General features: G+C 63.1%; 1 protein-coding gene across 2 annotated transcripts; it reads left to right on the top strand.

Moving 5' to 3' along the window:
• The first annotated feature begins 389 nt into the window (after positions 1–389).
• On the top strand, positions 390–20,690 carry ARID3A (AT-rich interaction domain 3A). Of its 2 annotated transcripts, XM_014882918.2 has the most exons (9): positions 390–529; positions 2,921–3,836; positions 4,396–4,708; positions 15,809–15,881; positions 16,981–17,164; positions 17,348–17,595; positions 17,866–18,162; positions 18,241–18,327; positions 18,439–20,690. In XM_014882918.2, the coding sequence occupies exons 2-9, from the start codon at positions 3,418–3,420 to the stop codon at positions 18,642–18,644; spliced, it is 1,827 nt and encodes a 608-aa protein (XP_014738404.1). In that variant the 5' UTR covers positions 390–529; positions 2,921–3,417; the 3' UTR covers positions 18,645–20,690. The 2 variants fall into 2 exon arrangements, with proteins under 2 accessions (XP_014738404.1, XP_088035367.1); XM_088179241.1 differs by having other exon boundaries at positions 17,866–18,327.
• The last annotated feature ends 356 nt before the right edge of the window (positions 20,691–21,046 follow it).

Here is a 21,046-nt window from a genome sequence, read left to right as displayed (position 1 = left end):
GTGAATCCCCGTTGTCCCCCGTTACCTCCCTCGTTGATCCCCGTGAACCTCCAGTTAACCCCCGTTAAAGCCCCATTAACATCCGTTAACCCCCACTAAACCCCCCCGTTGCCCCCCGTTAACCGCCCCCCCTCCGCGGCTCTACCGGGGCCCGTGCCCTGCACGGCGCCATTCCCCCGCCCGTCCGCGAGGCGGCGCTGCGGCCACGCCCCCGCCCGGCCCCGTGGCGCGCAACATTTGCATGCCGGCCAATGGCGGCGGGGGGCGGGGCGCTCCTCGAGCGGCAGGCCAATGACAGCGCGGGGCGGAGAGGGGCGTGGCGCTCCAGGCACAGCGGGCCAATGGAGGCGCGGGGCGGGGCCCTGAGGGGCGGGGCCAGGTCCCGCCGCCCGCCCGCCGCCCGCCCGCCCGCGGGGAGAGCAGCGCCGCGGGCCCTGCGCGCACCGGCCCCGCCGAGCCCGGCCCCGCCGAGCCCGACCCCGGGCGGCCGCGGCTGCTATGCGGCTTCGCGGCGCACGGCCTGCACCGGGTAAGGGGGACGCGCCGCCGCACCGGTCCCGCGGATGGGATCGGCACCGAGAACGGGACCTCGGCCGTGGCCGGGACCGGGAGTCGGGGGCTGGGTGGGACCGGGGACCGGAGCCCAGGACTGGCCGCCTCTCCGAGGTGGGCTGGGCCCTCCGCTGCCGGTGCTGAGCGGGAGCGCGGCGCCCCCTCCCCCCGCGGCCGGTTACCGGCCGCCTCCCCCACGCGGGGCTGGGGTTCCTTCCCCGCGGCCGTTCCCGGCCTTGACTCTCCGTTCTCCCCGGGCAGTGCTGGCGGGGCCGGGCAGAGCCCCGTGGCCCCGCCCTGTACTCCCCTCAAGCCCGTGGTCTCCGGGGTCTGGACGGCGGAGGGGCCAAGACCGGGCCGTTCCAGGCTCCCCTCTGCATGTCGGGGGCGGCCGTTTCTCCCCGTTCGCGGGACCTGGGCCCATTTGGGCCCCGCCGCCTCCGTAATCGGTCCTTCTGAGCGTCGCCGGTGCCACGTGCCGCCGGGAGCGGGGCCGGGCTCAGTTTCGGCGACGGGACTCCTGTCCGCCTGGGGGTCCCTCCCGAGGCGTCCCCAGCCCAGTCCGTCCCCGAGGACAGCACCCACCGGCCCCGGCCTCCTGTCCTTCTCCTCCTCTTCCTCACCCAAACCTCCACGACACCCCCAGAGCCCTTCCCGGCAGTGCCGAGAGCCAGCCTGGGGGTGTCCAACCGCAGCCAGCCCAACCCCGGTGTCGGTGGCACAAAGGCCCGTCCGTCACACCCCCGCTGCCTATTTTTAGCCGCTGTCGCTCTCGAGCACCTGCCCCGGGTGACGCCGCCCCGAATCCCTCGCGGGACCCCCGTCACCGCCCCACGGCGGGTACGCACCGGGCCCCGTGGCCCTGAGCAGACAGAGGGACAAAGGGGCACGGCTCAAGGTCACCGTGGCCGCCGGGCCGGGGTGCCACAGAGCCCTGGCTGTGGCCTCACCACTTCGGCTTCCCTGTGGAGAAGTGGCAGCGTGGCTCCGGCGCGGCCACGGCCGGCTGTGCTCGAGGAGGCAGCTCCACACCTGGTGCTGGCACCGAGTCACTCGGGGAGTCGTGGCCGGGCAGAGCCACAGCGGCGGCGAGGAGCACGTGCCTGGGTCGGTCTCGCTCCGGTTCGCTCGTGGATGGCGCAGGGCACTGGGTTCAGGTGCGGTGCAGGGCAGGAGCGCGGCCACGGCTGGTGAGCTCCGGGGCAGGGAATGTCCCTGCCGCGACCTCTCCTGCGTGAGGGCGAGACGGCGATGATCAGAGTAGAGGAGAGGAAACTGAGGCACGGGCAGTGCTGGCCCACTTGTGCCGCGCCTCTGCTGGCTCCCGGGGGAGGCGGTGGCTGCTGAGGTGCCGTGGCCGTAGCGACGTGTCCATCCATAGCGTGAGCCGAGCCCGGCCGGGCCGGCAGCGGATGCAGCCGCGGCGAGGCGTGGGGGAAGCTGCTCCCGCCCGATCGTCCGCGTCCCCGGCCCACATTGGCAGCAGGTTCCTCTTTCCAGAATGCGCGGGATCGTGGCGTAGCTGCCGGGCCCTGCGCGCTGCCGGCTGTCCTGGCCCCGCAGCCCCTGGGTCCGGCCCCATGGTCGGTCCCCGTGAGGGTCCTGCCCTGTGTGCGCTGCACGGGCCCCGGAGCAGCTGAAACGGGGTTTGCCCGTACACGGCACGGCAGCGGTGCTGCGGTGAGCTCCCTCCCTGCCCTCAGCGCAGGCGAGGTCATAACTGGGAACCAGCCGGCCACGGGGGCTGCTGGCCGCACCAGGGCTTGGGAGCTCAGTGCTAGAAGGGGTCTAGGGGGTTCCGCAGGACCCAGATGTAATGTGCTGAAACCCTCAGTGTATTCCGGGGGCAAAGAAGAGATGAGCTGCTTGCACGCTTACATTTCCTCAGAGGGCCCCCAGCCCTCAGGGAAGGGAAGCAAGGGAGCTCTGGGGGCGGTTGGCAGAGCCTGTTTGCCAGGGTTTCAAGGCTCTGCCTGTCCATCCCCTGGGATCTGCCCCGGGGTGCTTTGGGGCCCCTCCACCGTGCAGTGCAGACCCCAGTGCTGCTCACGCCCCAGTGCCATCAGGATGAGCCCAGTGCTCCCTATGCTATCCCTGGTGGGGATATGCCTTGTCCCCTGTGGGGGACCCGGTGGACATCTCTCCCCAGTGCCTGTTATCTTCGGGTGCGGGTCCACCGGTATCCGCTGCCTGCAGGGCCGGGCAGGGCTATCGGGTCCGGCAGGCCCCTTCCCCCTCCAGCAGCAGGCCCAGCCGCCCTATCTCATTAGCTCGAGATTAATGAGGCTCCTGCGCTGTCTTTAACTCCTTCCTGCTCGCCAGCTCCTGCCCACAGCTCCACTGACCTTCTGCTCTACTTCTCCTACAGGTTTGCGCCGACGCCTGCCGGACACCGACCCAGCTGAGGATTAGGGATACCAGCCGTGAGCAAGGGACCCTGAGGCACCACAAAGTGCCAGGTCTGCAGGGGAAGGGGTGATGCACCGTGCTGCAGCTGTCGCCTGCTGAACCTGAGGAGTTTTGGAGCCTGCCTGGGACAACAGCAGCACCCCAATCCCAACGGGCAGCACTGAGCCTGTGCCACGGCGTAGCCCTCAAGCCAAGGGACATTGGGCCGAGCCTGAGAGGGGTCACGGGGCACGTCCTTCTTTCCTGACGCGGTGTCAATTCCTGCCCTGACACCCCGACGGCACTGCCCCTCACCCCCCGGCAGCCCCTTCCAGGGCTGCCCCACCCGGCACTGCCCAGCTTTGGCCCCCAGCCCCGCTGGAGCGCGGCAGCCTGCCGGGCGCTGCCCCCCGGGCACTGCCCCCTGGGTGCATCGCCCCCCGCCCGCCCGGGGACCCCCCACCCGCCGGCAGAGCCATGAAGCTGCAGGCGGTGATGGAGAACCTGCAGCGGCAGCAGCGCGCGCGGCTGCAGCAGGCGCTGGAAGCGCGGCAGCAGGAGCAGCAGCCACCACGCTCCACGTCCCCCCCGGCACAGCCCTCGCAGCCCTCGGGGCAGCCCCCTGCCAGCAACCCGGCCCGGGGCCGCGGGCAGGATCCAGCCCCGGCGCCCTCGGAGGAGGGAGCGGAGCCTGAGAGCGCGCACATCCAGCGGGCACAGATGGCCGCCCTGGCTGCCATGCGGGCGGCTGCTGCTGGCCTCAGCCACTCGCCCAGCCCGGGGCTGTCGGACGAGAGCCAGGCCTCCGAGGAGGAGGAAGAGGAGGAGCGCGGCGAGGAGGAGGAAGATGGCGGCGGGTACCAGCAGGAGATGGGCTCCGAGGAGGAGGAGGACCTGTGAGTGTACTTGGGCAGTTCTCATGGGTTTGGGGAAGGGGCAGGGAAGTGGCACAAACACTAGTGAGTTTGGGCACAGTGTGCTGGGGAGACTGCGGGGATCCTGCGGCTTGGGGCAGGTGGTGGATTAGAGCTATCGGGATATTTCAGAGCAGGAGGTGCTGAGAGCAGCAGCTCAGCTCTGTGGCCGTGATTCCTCATGCTGGGTTGGCACGACATCCCGTCTCTGCCCAGCAGCCACGTGGGGCTGTGACAGAGGACCCCGGGCTGGCATTAAATTATGCAGGACCCTTGGCTGCCTCCAGTGTGCATCCTCTCAGGGCAGGGCCAGGCCAGGAGCCATCTGGCAGAGCTCCGTGATGGAGCTGCTCCAGAGATGCTGGGGATCGGCTATGCCCCGCAGAGCTGCCCCTGCCAACGGGCTGTACTGGGCTCTACTGTGTGCTGGGTGGGTGGTCCCAGCCCCGCAGCTGGGGAGGGCCTGTGGGGTGGGCAGGAGAGAGGGATGGGCCTTGGGAACCAGTGTGGGACCAAACCTCTCCTCTCCCCCCGGTTCCAGAAAGGGCAAATGGGATGAAGATGACTTTGAAGAGGACCTGGGTGAGGAGGAAGAGGAAGAAGAAGAGGAGGAGGAAGAGGAAGACTATGAGGAAGAAGACATGGGAGAGGAAGGGCTCAGCTCAGCAGAGGCGGTGCGGGCGGGCGCGGGATCCTTGCTGCTCCGCAAGCCCCCAGCACCCCAGCACTACCGGGGAGAGCCACCACGGCTGCCGGGAGGACAGGAGCGGCTGCCCCCCGGCCTGGGCCACACTCAGCCCCCACCACCAGCACCTGACCACGGCGACTGGACCTACGAGGAGCAGTTCAAGCAGGTATGTGCCCACCAAGACACACGTGTCCCTACCGTGCCATCCCTTTCCCTGCTCCTGCGCACCCGTGTGTCCTCGCGAGCGTGGGGAGATGCTTCTGGCAGTGCTGCCTCCAGCAGTGTTCTCCTCAGATCCAGCTGCTGTTGTCGTTAGGAATGCGTGGGATTTCTCCGGGGTTTTAGTGCCGGGCTTGGTCTATCCCCCTCCCTGGTTGGGTGACTCCGAGTGGATCCTGTGTCCAGGTAGTTCTGGCACAGGTAGACAGTGTGATGGGGTTTGCTGCAGGGATCTTGGAGGATTCTTGCTGAAAATTACGAAAAGAATCACCCCAAACTCGCAAATCTGACAGGTCTCTTGGTTTTCTTCTCCACTCTCCCCAAGCCATTTTAAATGGGGACCTGTCTGTCTCCCATCACTGTCACTACAGAGGTGATGCCTGGCAGGACAATTCGAGCCCCATGGATGCTTGCTAGGGGGCAGAACTGCCCCCCTGCCTCTGCCAAAAAGCCATGAAAGAGTGAAACCAGGGAGAAGGCACCTGGCTGCCCGCTTCATTGCCTTCCCCAGGCAATGAGACCAGCATGTTCCCACTCTTCACGGCGCCAGAGCTGGCTGCACTCCGCTCTCGCTGATAGAAGAAAACGTGCTGCAGCCAGGGCTCCCCGGGGGCCGCCCGGCACCTTTGATGTGTGTTTAAATACATCGGGGTTTGGGGCTGGGGGAAGGGGCAGGACCAGCAGCAGCAGATGGGACCCAGATGGAGCGGCCAGGGCAGGGTGGCCTTTCAGGAGGGATGCGACCATCTCTGCCCCTTCACCTTCAGGAGGCTGTCGCATCCTTTCCAAAATGGGGGAAGGGGCTTGCCAGGATCTGCTAGCACATCTGGATGTGGGCAGGCTCAGAACAGGGCTGGCAGAGGGAGCACCAGCAAGCATGTGGCCCTCCTCCTGGCATTGCCTGGCTGTGGGGATGGAGGGATGCTCCTGTCCAGCTGTGGTGATGGTGATGCTCCTGCCCTGCGTATCCCTCATGCCACTGCACCCGAGTCACCTTCTCTTCTTGTGGTTTCTCTCTCTTGTGCTTCCTGCCGCCGGGGAGCGAGGGGCCAGGGCCGTGAACTCGTAGCTGTGAAAAGGCTTTTCAATACCGCAGCTCTGATCTTCCTGTTTGTCAGCGTGTCAGTGCCGTGGTCCAGGCCGTAGCCTCTGCCAGGTCTCCTATCACAACCACAGCACTTGGGAACACCAGCCCCGTTCCCAGCACTTCCCCTGCCCCCCAAGCTGTGCCCCTCTCCCTGAGCAACCCCTCTCCCTCCACATCGCTTCCTGGGGTCACTGGGAAGAGCCTGGCTCGGTGGTGAATTGTGGAAGCAGCCGGAGGGGGTTGGAAAGCCTCCGTGGGCGGAGGAGCAGAGGCGAAGCGCAGGGCCCGGAGAGGCTTTCCCCGGCACGTCAGCCCGGGCGACCGCGCTTGGATCGCGGCCCCTGGACCGGGGCCAGGGGGTTGCTGGCGCAGCCGGTGCTGGCCGGGAGCTCCTCCTGGCTGGCCTCCAGCGCGTGCCGCCGGGCTCCATCCCAGCCCAGCTGGCGCGGCCTGGGAAGGAGCAGCAAGAATGTAAACAGCGAGGGCAGCGCGGGGCAGGGGATGCCGTACCCCATCCCCGCTCCTCGCTGGGGAGGAGGCGCCTTAGGGGGAACCCCGCCAGCTCTGGGATGCCAAACCACAGCAGGGTCCCTGCGTGGTGCCTTGCGTGGTTGTGCCAATGTTCTGCTCTGTGAGGGATGGGCTCTTTTGGGGTTCCTTTCTGTTTCTGCCAAGGAGCTCCTCAGCACTGGCAGCACCCCTGCTCTCCCACCAGCCCTGATGCTTCCCCAGCTGTCCAGATCTCCCTGCTGGGAGTTCAGATCCAGTTTGGATTCAGCTCTGGTTATGCTGGTGCCGCCGGCATCCTTGGCCCGTGGGTCTCTGTGCTTGAGAACACCATCCTCACCGAGCAGTGCTGCCATCCAAGTGTCCGTGCCTGTCTCCACACCCAAACTCTGGCAGCCAGGGGCTCGCCCCCATCCTCCACTGCCAGGTTTTATTGACCCATCTGGGACAGATTCCTGTGAACTGGTGCTCGGCTGAGCCGTGGGGGGCCGGAGGGAGGAGGAGGGGGCCCAGTTCAAGGGAGGAGGAAGGGGAGGGCGTGAGGAAGAGTTATGGAGGTGAGGGAGGTTAGGGAGCCGGCGCGTGGCACCTCCCCGTCCCCAGGGACGGCTACTGCACAGGCAGAGGTCAGCTCGCCCTGACCCGGGCGCTGCCGGCGCGGGCAGCAGAACAAAGGAGCCCCCAGCACAACGGGGAATTCGAGGGCAGCGGTTGCCGAGGGCATCGGGGTGGGGGGGAAAGGGGACATTTTCTGGGTGGGAAAAGGCTTGCCATGGGAAATGGCTAAAAATCCAGCAAGCTCCTGCCAGCAACGGGCTGCTGGGGGTAAAACTGCTCTGAGTTCTGTACCCCAGCACTGTGGGGTTTCTGCTACTGCTGCCCCCCAGGATCCCTCCTCTGATCTTTCTGTTTCATTATTGTTATTACTGCTCCCCACTAATACCGGGAGTGGGAGCCCCTGGTGCAGTGGCAGCCCCTGGGGTTGGAGTTTCCAGCCTCTACCTCTTTAGGAGTTTCCTCTGTTGCTGGTACACCCGCGGGCGTGGGCACCCTGCACACTGGTACCCCAGGTCACATCGTAGGAGCTCGAGGAATCCATCTCTCCGTGTTCATCTGGCTGCATCAGCCACCACACTCTCCCTCTGGGGTTCTCCATTTTGGGTGCTCTCTTTTGAGGTGTCCTGCAGTGGCTGCTTCAGGCTGATGTTTAACCCCTCCTGTTTCTGCTTCAGGAAGGATTTAAAAAGTCACCACAATGCCAGTGGGAAGCTGTGCCAGCCAGAGAGGTTTCAGGGGGTGCTGGTGCTTTAGTGGGGCAAGAGGTTTCTCGTGCTGAGGACATCTGAGCCATGCCGGTGGCACATGGGCGCAAAAACCTCAGCCCTTATCTCTGGCGGTGCAGCGCACCCCGAGATACGACGTTTCAAAGTGCAGTGGTGGGGGAAAAATAAACCGAAAGCAACTCAGCGACCTCGGCAGCGCTGCGGGGGTGGGTGAAACCGGACCCCCCTCCGCCCAGACCAGCCCCACGCACATGGCTGGTGGAGCTGGGATTTTCCAGGAGGCTCTGGAGGAGCAGAGAGCCCATACCTCCTCTGAATTCCCAGGAGCTGGTTAAAGCGTGGGGGATCCCCTCTGAACCCCTTTCTCCCGTGGATTATTCTCCTTTTCAAAGCCCAAAGCCAGCTGGGGGCGTGGGGCCTGAGCAGGGGCCCCGTGGCCTCTTAACGAGGGCGGGAGGGTCCATTTACTTTCTTTAAAATATTGATTAGAGCTTTATTGCATTAGCCAGCCGAGCGGATGAGCCGCCCCCGGGGAGGGCAAGGGGGCCCCTGTGCGGGGAAGGGGGACCCGAGTATCATCACACGGCCGGGGGCCACTGCCCCCCACCCAGAGTTTGGCTCCCAGATAAGGGGGAGTGCCCTGGGGCCCCCAGTTGGGCGCTGCTGTGCTGTGGAGGTGATTGTGGTGCATGGCCAGGCCAGCAGCAGATAACGCAGGCAAGAGGGGACTTGAGCAGGACAGGACTTTGGGGGCAGTGGGGGAGTCACCAGTGGACCCCTCCTGAGAAAAGGGCTGTGTCCCTCACCCCACACTCAGCCATTGCCCCTCTCACCCTGCACCACTGCCCAGCCTGCCAAGGGGTGCTCCCGGCCGGGGATCCGGCACAGTAATTGGCTCATAGTGCTCAGGGAGCATTCCCGGGCCTGTAATCCCACCAGATCCCTGGCCAGAGGTCAGGGACTTCTCAGCGAGAGCGGCTTAGCCGCTGAGTGCCTCCCCCAGCCAGACGCCTGGGTGCTCACAGGTGCTGGTCCCAGCATCTGGGCACCCGTGAAGCCATTTCTCCAAACACGACCCAGGATGATTAACGAGGTTGAGGAACAGGGGACACATCCTTCCTGCTCCAGGTCCCCAGCCAGTGCCTTCACCCAGCTGGACCGTGCCCCCAGCACCCCTTGTCTCGGGAGCTGGGCATCACCCGCTCGTGTCCCCCAAAAGCCGCATTCCCCCCATGCCTCGACTCTCCCAGAACCTCATTTCCCCCCGCCCCTGCCCCCCCCAAAGCCCTGTTCCCTCCACGCCCCAGCCCCCTGGGCTGACTCAAGGGCTGCGGAGGTGGCAGCCGCCTCCCCTCTCGGCACAGCTGAACTAACAGGGTTTATTTAAAAGGGAAAAAAAAAAAAAAAAAAAAGAAGAGCGGCGCAGGGAGCGGGGCCTTTGTCAGCAGAGCCCCCCGCCCCCACCACAGCGTTGGGCAAGGACAGCATTGCTCCATCACCCTATTTCTGGCCCAAACCGCAGGAGAAATGGCAGCTGGTCCCAGGGCCCAGCCGGACGTGCTGCAATCGGGGGCCAGGGCGGGGGGTGGTTTGGGGCCGGGGGGCCCCCTGCTCTGAGCCCCTGGGGCAGCCAGACTAGGGGCTCAGGGTGCAGCTCCTGACCCGTTCCCTGACCCTTCCCATCGGTCACTTAATCTCCCTATGCCTGGGTTCCCACTCTGGCTGGAGCTTGGGATAATCCACCCTGCACTGGGGCTGCTGGAGGCCGGGGCTCACCCCTGAGGAGAGTCCCCTGCTCCCCATCCGTCCCACGGGGAGAGTGTGGCCGTGTTTCTTCTGTGGCATAGTCCTTTGGGAAAGGGCTTCCCTGTCCCCCCACAGCAGCTGGCTTGGAGTCTCACTGTGCTACAGATGGCAGTGGGAGCACCCAGGCACCCTAAACCCCTTCAACAAAGGGCTTCACCTCCTGCCTCTGTTTTCCCTACCTGCCCACGTCCACTGTGGAGCCTCCAACTTGGGCACCAGTGCCTGATTTTGGAGATTCCAGTGTGGGACACGCTGTCCCACACTGCCACCTGCTCGGGTGCCACAGTGGGAGGGGGTCTGTCACTCTGGTGCTGTCACAGTGCCCACCACCACCCGCTCCTCTCAGTGCGAGGAAAGTCTGAGGTTTCAGCGGTGCTAGAGCTGCTCAGCGGTGATGGTTCCTGGGGCTGACAGCCCACAGCTGGCTCCTGTCAACCCCATCTGCGGCTGCTGGACCCCTTCCAGCTCCTCCAGCAGCTCCACGGTGGGGTTCCCAGGCGTTCAGTGCACCCTGGCCCGGCCCACGAGACCCCTGGGACCCCCACCGCGGTGCTGACGGAGGGCAGAGGTGCAGGACCTCGCATTTCAGGAACAGATTTGCAATTAGCCAAATCCCAGCGGGCGGTGGAAGCCCCGGTGACTCATCTGCCGGGGCTTACCGCGATCCCCTTCTAAGACGATCATTTACATATGGTGGAATTTAAACCCCCGCCTTGGCTTCCCGGCCTCGCTGCTGCCGCTGCTGCCACCACCGAACCCAGGTCAGGTCCTGAATGAGGGTCTTGGCCCTCCAGCCCTCAGGGCCTTCACCCTGGGAGGCTTGGGAGTCACACAGGAGGGACAGCCCAAGTTAGGGGCTCACCAGTTGCCCCAAGAGTTTGAGTTGGGTGCTCTCACATTTTCCCAGCTCAGTGCTGCATAGCTCGTTCTCAGCTGCCCTCCCTGGGATTTGCCTGGTGGCAGGAGCTAGCCTGGTGTCCTTCCTCGGACGAGCTTTCTCAACAGCGCCTGACTCCACTGGATTAATATTTGTACAAGGTCCGGTGTGATAGCAAGCATGTGTCAAGGGCATGCACCAGCATGCACACGGCAAGGGCCGGGAGAGCTGCCACGGCCGGGCTGGCTCCCATCCAGCCAGCGGCTTGGCCCGGCCGGGGAAACACCCCCAGCACCCCAGTTCCCCCTCCGTGACCCTTCACCAGCCTGTGCCATACGTCCGCATTCAGACACGGAACCAGTTTTGATTCCAGCCAGCCAGAGCCTGGCACGCTGCCGCCCAGCAGCGAACTGCCATTGGAAACGCCACGGCAGCAGGAATCGCTTCCTCCTCTGCGGGAAGGGAACAAACAGCGATCCCGGGAGCCGGTGTCAGCCCGGGGCTGCCGGGATCCCGGGAGCTGCCGGCTGGCCGGGCACGGCGGCCCGTGCCGTGGTGGGGAGGGCAGCCGACAGCGCACGGACAATGGGGGGTCAGGGAGGTTAAACGGTGACTAATTCGCCCATTCAGCGTCCCCTCCGCCGCTCGGGGACACCCGCCGTGCTGTGACACCGCCCGCGTACCCCCAGGGTCACCCGCATGACTCCTTCCCCCAGCCTGTGTGGGGAGGAGATGGGCACTGGGGACACGGGTGGTCTCGGGGACCCCCAGACCCCTCCGGGCCGATAGCGGGGGATCGGAACTGGGTTTATCACTGAGCCACGGGAGCACCGATGGATCCTTTGCCCACCGGGTCCCCCAGCCCGAGGAGGAGGCACCTGCGGTCGGGCCGTGTCCCCCTGCAGAGGGGACAATGCTGGGAACTGGTGTGAACAATGGTGCTGACGGGAAGCTCCCGGGCCCCCTCCCCAGCTGCCCCCGCGGAAGCGGCCCCCCAGCCCAGCCATGCTCCGGCGGCAGGAATCCCGCCGGGCCGGTCAGTGGAGTCACCGCCAGCCCTGGCCATGTGGGCGAGGCTCCCGCCAGCACATCCCCCACCAGCAAGGTGTCGGGGAGATTTTGGGGAGGGGGCACACTACGTCCCTGCTCCCAGCAGCCCCTTCCCACGGGGGGCTGTGCCCTGGGGGGCTCGCAGGGGATTAGGGATGGGGACAGCCAGGGGTGACCTGTACCTAAGCCGAGCGCTTTATCTGCGTAGGAATCTGCTCTGGGGCTGGACGCTCCCTTTGCCCTTCACCGGGAGGGATTGGCCCCAGCAAACCCTTCACCCCACGCCGGGGGGGCCGTGCCTGGAGAGGGGCTGCGGCCTCGGGCACTCCCAGCCCTGAGTCAGCCGTGGCCTTACAGGAAATCACGTCCCCAGCACCTCGGAAATGCCGCGGCCCGGGGCCCTCGCCAATCCTTGGCTCTGGTTTTTGCAAATGACTTTCTTTTTCTGAATAAGTGCCCTCTCCGACCCCACTGCGGGTCCCGACGTGCCAGAGGCCGGGGGGTGTGTATGGGCTGGGAGTGGGACGGGAAACGCGCCATAAATGTGTTTATTCTTCGTTAAAGAACTCGTTAGTGTGCGCGGGCTCTTCCCCAGCCCAGCGTGGCCCCTCGGCCGTCCGCGGGACAAAGGGATGCATCCCCGGGGGCTGCCAGAGGAAGGAAGGAAAGAAAAAGAGAGAAGTAGCCCCTCAGCCTGTCACCGCCAGTCCTGCTACCTGCCGAGACAGGGTGGGCTCACTCCGCCGCTGCCTGCGTTGTGTTTTTTCCTTAAATACAAGAATTTGGGGGAGTTTAGCCCCTGGAAGGTGGAGGCTGCCACCAACCCCCATCCCTGCTGCAGTGGCACTTGGGATAGTCCCCAGTCCCGGCTCACGTCACGGTGTGCACGTCCCAGACCGGTTTCAGAGAGAAGGAGGAAAACCGAGAGTGTTGCCACTTCCTGGCGATGGAAAAGAAACTTGAAAATTAATCCCCGAGGCCTGAAAACCCGGAACCAAGCGGGGGGGAAGGGGAGGTGTTTTTAACTCGGACGCGGGATGCAGGGACACGGGCTCCTCCGTGACTCTTCATGGGGCCGACAAGGGAGTCCTGCCGAAGGGGGGATTTGCCTGGCACCAGCATGACCCCCGGCATTCCCAGAGCCTTGTGAAATGGCGCTGCCCCTCCTGCTTGTAATTGCCCCCCCTTGCCCCAGCTCGGGAGAGGGGAGGTCGGACCCCCGGCACGATCTGCGCCCGTGCCGAGGGCTCTCCCGCATTCCTGGCATTGCCAAGAGGCCGCCTCCAGCCCGCCCTTTGAAAGCCAGCGGGTTGGGATTTTCCTGTAATCTGGTTTGAAACATTAATCCGGTCATCCACACCAAACGCCGGGCCGGCATCCTGCCGGGGCGCTGGGCCGGGGTCAGGGCCACCCGCCCACCGCCTGCCTAATTCCTCCTCCACTTAATTATAGATCTGCTGGCAAGGGCCATCTGGCTCTGTGTCCTCAGCCGGCCGGGGGCCAGGGCCGAGGGGGCTGCGCTGTGGCCAGGTGGGCCGGACACTGTGGCCAAAGCCAGCCATGCTGCTGGCATCAAGCATTCACCCTGGGGTGGGTCAGCACTGGGAGCACTGGGCGCGGGGAGTCAGATCCCCTTAGCCTGGGGAATTCTCAGGGAGGTGGGAGGCATCTCCTCCTCCCCCCAGCCAGGCTGGGGGGGCTGTGCCTCAGTGTCCCCTGGCGCCGCACCCTACCGTGGGGACCCCACGGTAAGAGGATATTCCAGGGGCAGCTGCGTTATGGATTAAGTCGTTTCCACCTCCCTAATTACGAAACATAAATGTATTGACTCAGCGGCACGGGGCGGCCTTGCCTGTGGCTCCTGCCCTCCAGTACCTTTGCACCGAGCACTGAGACGCTGCGTGTCCCTGCGAGGAACTGGCTTTGATCTGAGCAGAAACCAGGGCTGAGAGCAGGAGGCAGGGCACGGGCACGAGCACGAGCACGGGGCAGGGATCAGCACCAAGCAGGCACACGACTCAACACCTGCTGATTTTGGTGCAGCAGTGCCAGTAGCTGCCAGCCTGTGCCAAGCTCAGCTGCGCACTGGGTTTTGCACGCTGCCGAAACCAGAACGTTTCTGTTCCTCAATTTGCATTTCTGAGCCCTGCTGTCCCAGCTGTCCTGTGCTGCCGTTGGGGCTCACGGGGCGCTGGCCGCTTTGCCGTTGGCTGCGGATGGCGTCAAAGCAAGGAAATCCTGTGAGGGGCTGCTGGGAGTCACTCATCTCTGTCCCCTTCCTTGTCCTGCCTGTGCTCGGGGGCGAGGGGGAACAGGGGTGGTAGGGGAGGAAAAGGGCGGCTTGGCAAATGCCACTCTGTCACACACCACAGTGCACATCGGGCACGTCCCGGTCATGGCTGGGCATGTCCTCGCACCACCGTGCTGCTGGATGAGCGCCTTGGGCAGGTGCCCATCGCTGGCAGTTGGTTCTGCTGGCAGTGGCAGAGCTAAACCAGGGTTTGGGGGGTCCCAAGGGGAGCCTGTTTCTCTGCTTGGAACTGCAGTGGTCAGTCAGCAGCTGCCAAGTGCAGTGAAGCTGTTGAAGTCTCGTCAGTAACCGTCAGCAGCAGCTTGTGCAACATCCTTTGCCCAGCAGCCGTGGCGGGTGGCGGCTGGCAAGGCACGAGGTCACTGGGCAAGAACAGGGATCCTTCTGCCCACCATCCCTGGGGACCCACATGGCTTCATCTCACTTGGGCAGAGGTGAGAGTGGCTGCAGCCAGCTGAGCTTGGCTTGGGACCACCAGGGCTGGTGGAAGGCCGGCACACGGGGCAGCCGCCCGCAGCAGCCACTAATCCCCCTGTCCTGGCCGGCCACGCTCTCCTCAGCTGACGGTTAATTTTCTTTCATCCTCTTAAACGCGTCCATTCCCCTCTGGACTGAGGCCAGGGGGGGCGGATCATGACCCCAAGGGTCTTGGCAGTGGATGAACCAGCGTGTTTGGCACTTCCCCAAGATGGCTCTGCACCCTGCAGGATTGGGTGCCGGGGAAGCCCTTTTTTGTGTGTGGCTTTCGGAGCTCAGGGAAACGGGGGAGGCTGGATTGGCGCCGGCCCAACATCCCTCAGCTGGCACAAGTAGCCCGGTGCAGCTCAGCCCCAAAAATGACGGCGGTGCTGCTGTGCCATGGCTCATTCTCCCCACACTGCTCCCACACCAGACCCCTTACTGGGACTTTGAGGGTCTCTGCCAGTGGTGTTGGTGGCTCCTGCCCTTGCCCTGCGGGTGTGCAAGGGGCTGGTCGAGCCTGCCGAGTTTCCCAGGGGAACTGGAGGGGGGGGCGGATTTATGGCCCCGCTTATCATGCGGCCCCATTGATCCCTTTGATCGGCGCCGGCGGTCGAGTCCAGCCCTGCGGGATCCGGATCCTCCCTGCAGGGCTGCAGAAGGAGGGGGCTCAAGCCCCTTGCTTACAGCCAGGACGATGCCCACCCATCCACCTGCCCACGGTCCTGATTGCCACAGGGCACAGCCGTGGAGGGAGTGGGCACATCGGTGACCCAGTGACCAGCAGCAGTGGCCCTGCAGTGCGTGCCTGGCGTATTATGGGGGGGTATTTATAGGCCCCTCCCGGCCCCACTGGCAGTTGTTCAGAGTTGTCATTGAGAAAAGCGGAGCTGTGGCAGCCACCCCTGCTGGTGTCTGGGCAACGCCTGCCCTCACAGCCTCTGCTCCAACACCCTTCTCGGCATGGGGGGGCATTATCCCGCAGCCTCCAGGCAGGAACAGCACTGGGCTACGGGAGAGGCCGCATGGCGTGGCGTGGTGTGTGCCTCCGGCGTGCCGGGTGCTCCAACCGGCCCATCCTGCGCCATAAATCAGGCAGGAATGTGCGGGGCTGGCGGGGTGGGGGGTCCCGGTTGAAGATGCCCCAAGCAGAGCTGGTGATTGAGGTGCAGCATGTCAGAGCCTGGCCCAGCTCTGCCTTCCCCAGTGCAGGACACATCCCTGCAGGGCCATGGCACACAAGCTCATGTCAAGGTACACGAGGCACTGACTCCCGGCCGTGGCTCTCTGTGGCACCCCGAGCATGGAGGGACCATGCTGAAACATTGCTGTGCTGAGCCGGCAGTGGATGCTAAAAATCACCGGGATCAGCGTTCCCGGAGGAGCTGGGGCCGAGCACGGTGTTGGGCAGCCTGGGAGCCACTCCAGCCGTGATCCCAGCACCAGCATCCCAGAGCTGAGCTCTGAGCAGGGCAGGCAGGGAATGGCACAGTGGGGCACAGGCAAAGGTCAGCCCAAGCTGCAGGAACCCCCTGGACCCATGCAGGAACCCCCAAGCCATTTGGTGTCCTTTGAGCCACATGGCTGCTGCAGTGGAAGCTGGGGGTCACAGGTGGGGGGATACATGGGGTAAGGTGGTTTTTGAGCATCTCTCCCTTCTTACACAGTTGTACGAGCTGGATGGTGACCCCAGGAGGAAGGAGTTCCTGGACGACCTCTTCAGCTTCATGCAGAAGCGAGGTGAGTCCCCCAGCTGCACGCCCACCCTGTGCCCCCACGCCCACTCTGTGCCCACCTTGCTCCACCACACTCACCTTGCGCCCCCAACATCCCCCCCCAAGGCCGGGGGCTCATTTCCTTGCCTCTCATTAGTGCCCCGAGGTCACGGCTCCGGCTGAGCTGCTGGTTAATCTTTAACCCCTCTGCACAGCAGGGTCAAACCTGCTGGGCTGGATCCAGTGCCTGCGGCCCCCCCCTCGCCCCCATCCCTTCACCCATCACACCCAGACCTGCAGCCCCTCCCCACACAACACCCCTGGCTCTGTGCCCCCTGTGCCTATTCCCTGGGTTATTGCAGCGGGCAGAGCCCCTCGCTGTGCCCTCTCTCTGCCCAGGGAGAGGCCATAGGGGGGAACCAGGGGTGGGGAGGGCTGAAATCCAAGCTCGAGGGTCTGGTTCCTGCGTGGAAAACAGCGCTGGAAGTGCTGACACAGGGCTGGCTCCGGCCCTTTGTCAGACAGCACTGGGAAGGCACGTGTGCCTGTGCAGGGGGGCTGAAGCTGCTGGCTGGGTCCCCCTGGCTCTGTCCCGTCCCCTGGCTGTGTCCCCTGGGGTCTTACCTTGGCTATGCCCCCTGGGGTCCCCCCACCTGCATCCCCTGGGGTCAGCCCACCTGCATCCATTGGGGCCCCCAGAGCCCCCTCACTGCAAGGCTGGGAGGGAAGGGACCCCAGTGAGGGAGCAGGTGCTGCCAGCCCCCTCCTCATGCTGGAGGGATGAGCCCCCCAGCTCACAGGAGACCCTCAAGCCGGATTGTGCCACCCCCGTTATAAATAACTCGCGTTACCGGGTGCCGGCTCAGCCCGAGGAACCGGCTCAGCCACGAGCTGTGGCACAGCTGGGGCTGTGGCTGGAAACTGCGAGTTTCTGTTTCCTTTGTTGGGGCTGATCTCAGAGGGAGGGCCCGGGTGGGGGGGAAGAAGGGGACGGTGGAAGGGAGGGAGGAGCAGAAGCCCCCCCAGCCCCTCCACTGCCCCCACAGGGGTCTCGGCAGCTGCACCCCCGCTTCGGGTAAGAAAGCAGCACCCCAGACCCACTCTCTCCTCCTGCCGCTCCCCAGGGACCCCCGTGAACCGGATCCCCATCATGGCCAAGCAGGTGCTGGACCTGTACATGCTGTACACGCTGGTGACCGAGAAGGGGGGTCTGGTGGAGGTCATCAACAAGAAGCTGTGGCGGGAGATCACCAAGGGGCTGAGCCTGCCCACCTCCATCACCAGCGCGGCCTTCACCCTGCGCACCCAGTGAGCGGGGGCTCAGAGGGGCGGGGAGAGGGGCGAGTCCTTGGGGGTCCCTCTGCCCTGTGCAGGGGACAGGGGCTCAGCACAGCCCTGAGTGGGAGCGGTGGGGAGGGAGCAATGGGGTGGCACATGGGAAGGGGTGCCTAGCCACTGCATCACCCTCACCATCCCCGCCCGTGTCCACAGGTACATGAAATACCTGTACCCCTACGAGTGTGAGAAGCGTGGGCTGAGCAACCCCAACGAGCTGCAGGCAGCCATCGACAGCAACCGGCGGGAGGGCCGGCGGCAGGGCTTTGGTGGCTCCCTCTTTGCCTACTCACCCGGCGGCACCCATGGCCTCCTCTCCTCACCCAAGCTGCCAGTGTCAACGCTGGGGCTGGCATCTGCCACCAACGGCGGGGCCATCACGCCAGGCCAGAAGATCAAGAAAGGTAATGATTGTTTGAGGTCTGCCTGCTCCAGGGTTCGGCTGCCGTGGGGTGTGGTTTCAAGATGAGCCCTCTCCTGGCCCCGGGAATAACAGGGAAAGCTGGGGGAAGTGCACAGGGGGGGTGAATGCTCCTCTCCCTTGCTTGGGCTCCAGGGCTCAGCCCAGGGACCCTGATTCCAATCAAACTGTTGTGCCAGGGCCGGGGACACCCTGGGGTGGTGGCACCCACCTACCCCTGTGCCCCCATCCCTGACACCTGCTCCCCCGGCAGAGGAGGACTCTCCCATCCCCATCTCCATGCCCAGCCGGCTCCCGGTCTCACTGGCCGGGCACCCCGTGGTGGCCGCGCAGGCGGCGGCGGTGCAGGTGGCAGCAGCCGCCCAGGCCGCGGCACTGGAGCAGCTGCGGGAGAAGCTGGAGTCGGGAGAGCCCCCGGAGAAGAAGCTGGCGCTGGTGACAGACGAGCAGCAGCGGCTGATGCAGCGGGCACTGCAGCAGAACCTCCTGGCCATGACGGCCCAGCTGCCCATGAGCATCCGCATCAACAGCCAGGGCACACGCTCGCCAGGTCAGTGCCGGCCCCGGCCGCCCGCCCCGGCCGAGCTCCCGGCCCCGGCGGGCTCGGTAACGCGGCTCTCCCCACCAGAGAACCGCCCGGACGCCGCTGCCGCCAGCAGCAACGGCACCAACAGCATCAGCATGTCCGTGGAGATCAACGGCATCGTCTACACAGGTGAGAGGCACAGCCGTGGATGGGGGGCTGTGCTGGGCCACACTCCCGCTGCCCTCCACCCCATCTTCCATGGCATGGCCGCAGCACAGCTCAGCTTTGCTCTCTCCCCAGGTGTGCTGTTTGCCCAGACGCCTGGCCCTTCCTCCTCCTCTTCCTCCTCCTCCTCCTCTGCCTACAGCAAAGGCAACGGCAGCAGCAGCCGGAGCAGCGGCAGCAGCGGGGTGGGGAGCAGCGGTGGCAGCGCTGGGAACGTGCCCCCCGCCCCGGCCAGCCTGGCTGTGCCCCCCAGCTCTACCTCCAACAGCGCTTCGCCTTAACGCCCCGGAGCCGCGGGCCCCTCGTGGCACCGGCGGCCGTGGGGGGACGGGGTCACACCGGGGCTCACCGGGGTCTTGTGGGGTCTCGCCCGAGGTCTTGCCAGGGTCTCTCTGGGGGTCTCAACAGGATTTCACCGGGATCTCACCAGGGTTTCATTGAGATCTCGCCTGGGGTCTCACCGAGGGTCTCGCCCGAGGTCTCTCTGGGGTCTCATCTCACCCGAGGTCTTGCCAGGGCTTCTCCGGGGTCTCATCAGGGTCTCGATGGGCTCTGCCCTTGCTCTCGTGTTGTTGGATTTTCCTTTTCCAGGCAGAAAAGCTTTAGCCCGGGGGGTTTTGCCGGAGCCGCCGGCTGTCCGGCTGCGCCGCTCCGGGACCGTTTACCTCACTCACATCACACTTTGCACTGTACATTTATTATTATTATTATTATAATTATTATTATTTTTTAACTCGTGTTACCTCCAGACAGACGCACGGACGCCTGCTGACGCGAGCTCTAGCGAAACCCCCCGGAATTCTAAAGGAAAAAAAAAAAACAAACCAAAAATCCTAAAAAAAAATTGGAAATAGGGAGATATTTTATTCATTTCCATCCTTTTCCCTCCTTTGTTTTGGGAACTCCACACTCTGCAGGATTTTAAGAGGTTGTTTTTGATTGTTTTGTTGTAAATAGCTTCTATTTTATTCTCTAAAAAAAAAAGAAAAAAAAAGAATCAAACTTTTAACATGCAAATGATATATATTAGTCTTCATCAGGGAAAATGGGAGCTTGGAAAAAAGTTGGAATCTCCTTTCTCCTCTCCTTATCGGTGGTTGGGTCCAGCTCTGCTCCTTCCCCCACCGACAAATCCTAATTTTTATTCCTCCCCCTGCATAAAACTACTGTTTAAAGCCAGTTTGGGCTTATTTCCTCCAAAAACAAGCAGGATCCAGAGGATGGGGATGCTCGGAGCTGCAGGACGCTCCAGAGCTCACGGAGAAGCCGAAGGACCTGAGGATTTATTTTAAGCCTCATATTCTATTTTTTTTTTTTTTTTTAACTATTTCCTCCCCCTTACACACACCCCCCCAAAAAAAAAAAAAAAAATTCACCCACATCTGCGTGAGACACAATCCAACCTGATACCGAAACCCCCTCACCCCCCTCGGTATCTCCGTTCTCAGGTTCCCACCTGGAGCACAGGGTTTTTCCCCCTTCCCCAGGTGCCCCCGGAGGGGGGGGGCGGGGGGTCCAGGCTGGTGGGACCTCCCCCCCCCCCCCCCCCTTTATTTTTAATTTCACTCGGGGAAGTGGCGATCTCAGGTGATTTGGGGTTTTTTTTCCAGCTGATTTTTTTGTTGTTTTCAGACAGGTTTTTGGGTTTTTTTCCGTGCTGGAATCCCCTTGGTGGCTCCGTGGGGGGGTCTTGGTGGCTCCATGGACCCTTTTTGGGGGGGGGGACCTGGGAGGGTCTGTCCAGCTCCTGCTGCTGTTGGGGTCCAGCCCAGCTCTCCTTAAGGAGAAAATCCAAGGGGGAATTTTCATGCCCAGGGCAGGCTTAGATTTTCTTTGTGATTTTTTGCATTGTACAGTCATTATTTTGGGTTGTTTGGGGTTTTTTTCAATTATTTTCCCTCCCCTCCTTTCCCTGCCCCCCCCCCCTTTATTTTTGTTTTTGAGAGCGGGTGACTTTCCACTTTATTTTTCTTTTTTGCATATCGATTTAAAAATAATAAGAGCCTAAATCAGTTTTTTTTTTTTTTGGGGGGGGGTTGGAAAGAAAATTAAACTAAAGGAGCGGCCCCAGCTGCAGCCGCCCCCCTCCCCCCAGCGTTGCATATCTTAACTCAGGTAAAAAAGGAAAATGAGAAAAGAAAAAAACCACAAAAGACAAAAAAAAAGAAAAAAAAGGAATAAAAAAATAAACCACATTCTACCTCTGAGCGCGGTGGCCTCGGGTGCACCCGGGGCCCCGGTGAAAGATTTCAGTTTTGCAAAACATTCAGGTATTGAGACTTTTTGATTATTATTAAAAAAAAAAATTAAAAAATTAAAAAAAAAAAGAGAAAATAAACTTAAAAAACACTGAAAGTTTACATTTTATAATAACATTATTATACAGATTGTATTTAAACGTCAGAATATTTAAGACAATTGTAACCCTGTAAAGTGAAGAAGTATTAAAAAAAAAAAAAAAAAAGTTGCGTTGTGTGGGGTTTCTGGCCTGGGGGGGCCCAGGGGCGCCCACAGGGCTGTGGGGTGCCCATAGGATTTCCTTATGGATTTGGGGTATCCCTGTGGGACTGTGGGGTGTCAATGGATTTATGAGGTGATGATAGGATGATTATGGGATGTGCATGGGCTGTGGGGTGTCCAAGGGCACCTTCACAGCTCTGGGGTGCTCATGGGGTTCCCCACG

The sequence above is a fragment of the Sturnus vulgaris genome, chromosome 26 (assembly GCF_052056855.1).
Source record: "Sturnus vulgaris isolate bStuVul1 chromosome 26, bStuVul1.hap1, whole genome shotgun sequence".
Taxonomy (NCBI): domain Eukaryota; kingdom Metazoa; phylum Chordata; class Aves; order Passeriformes; family Sturnidae; genus Sturnus; species Sturnus vulgaris.
The sequence above is the reverse complement of the archived record's forward strand: the minus strand, read 5'-3'. Positions and strand labels throughout refer to the sequence as shown.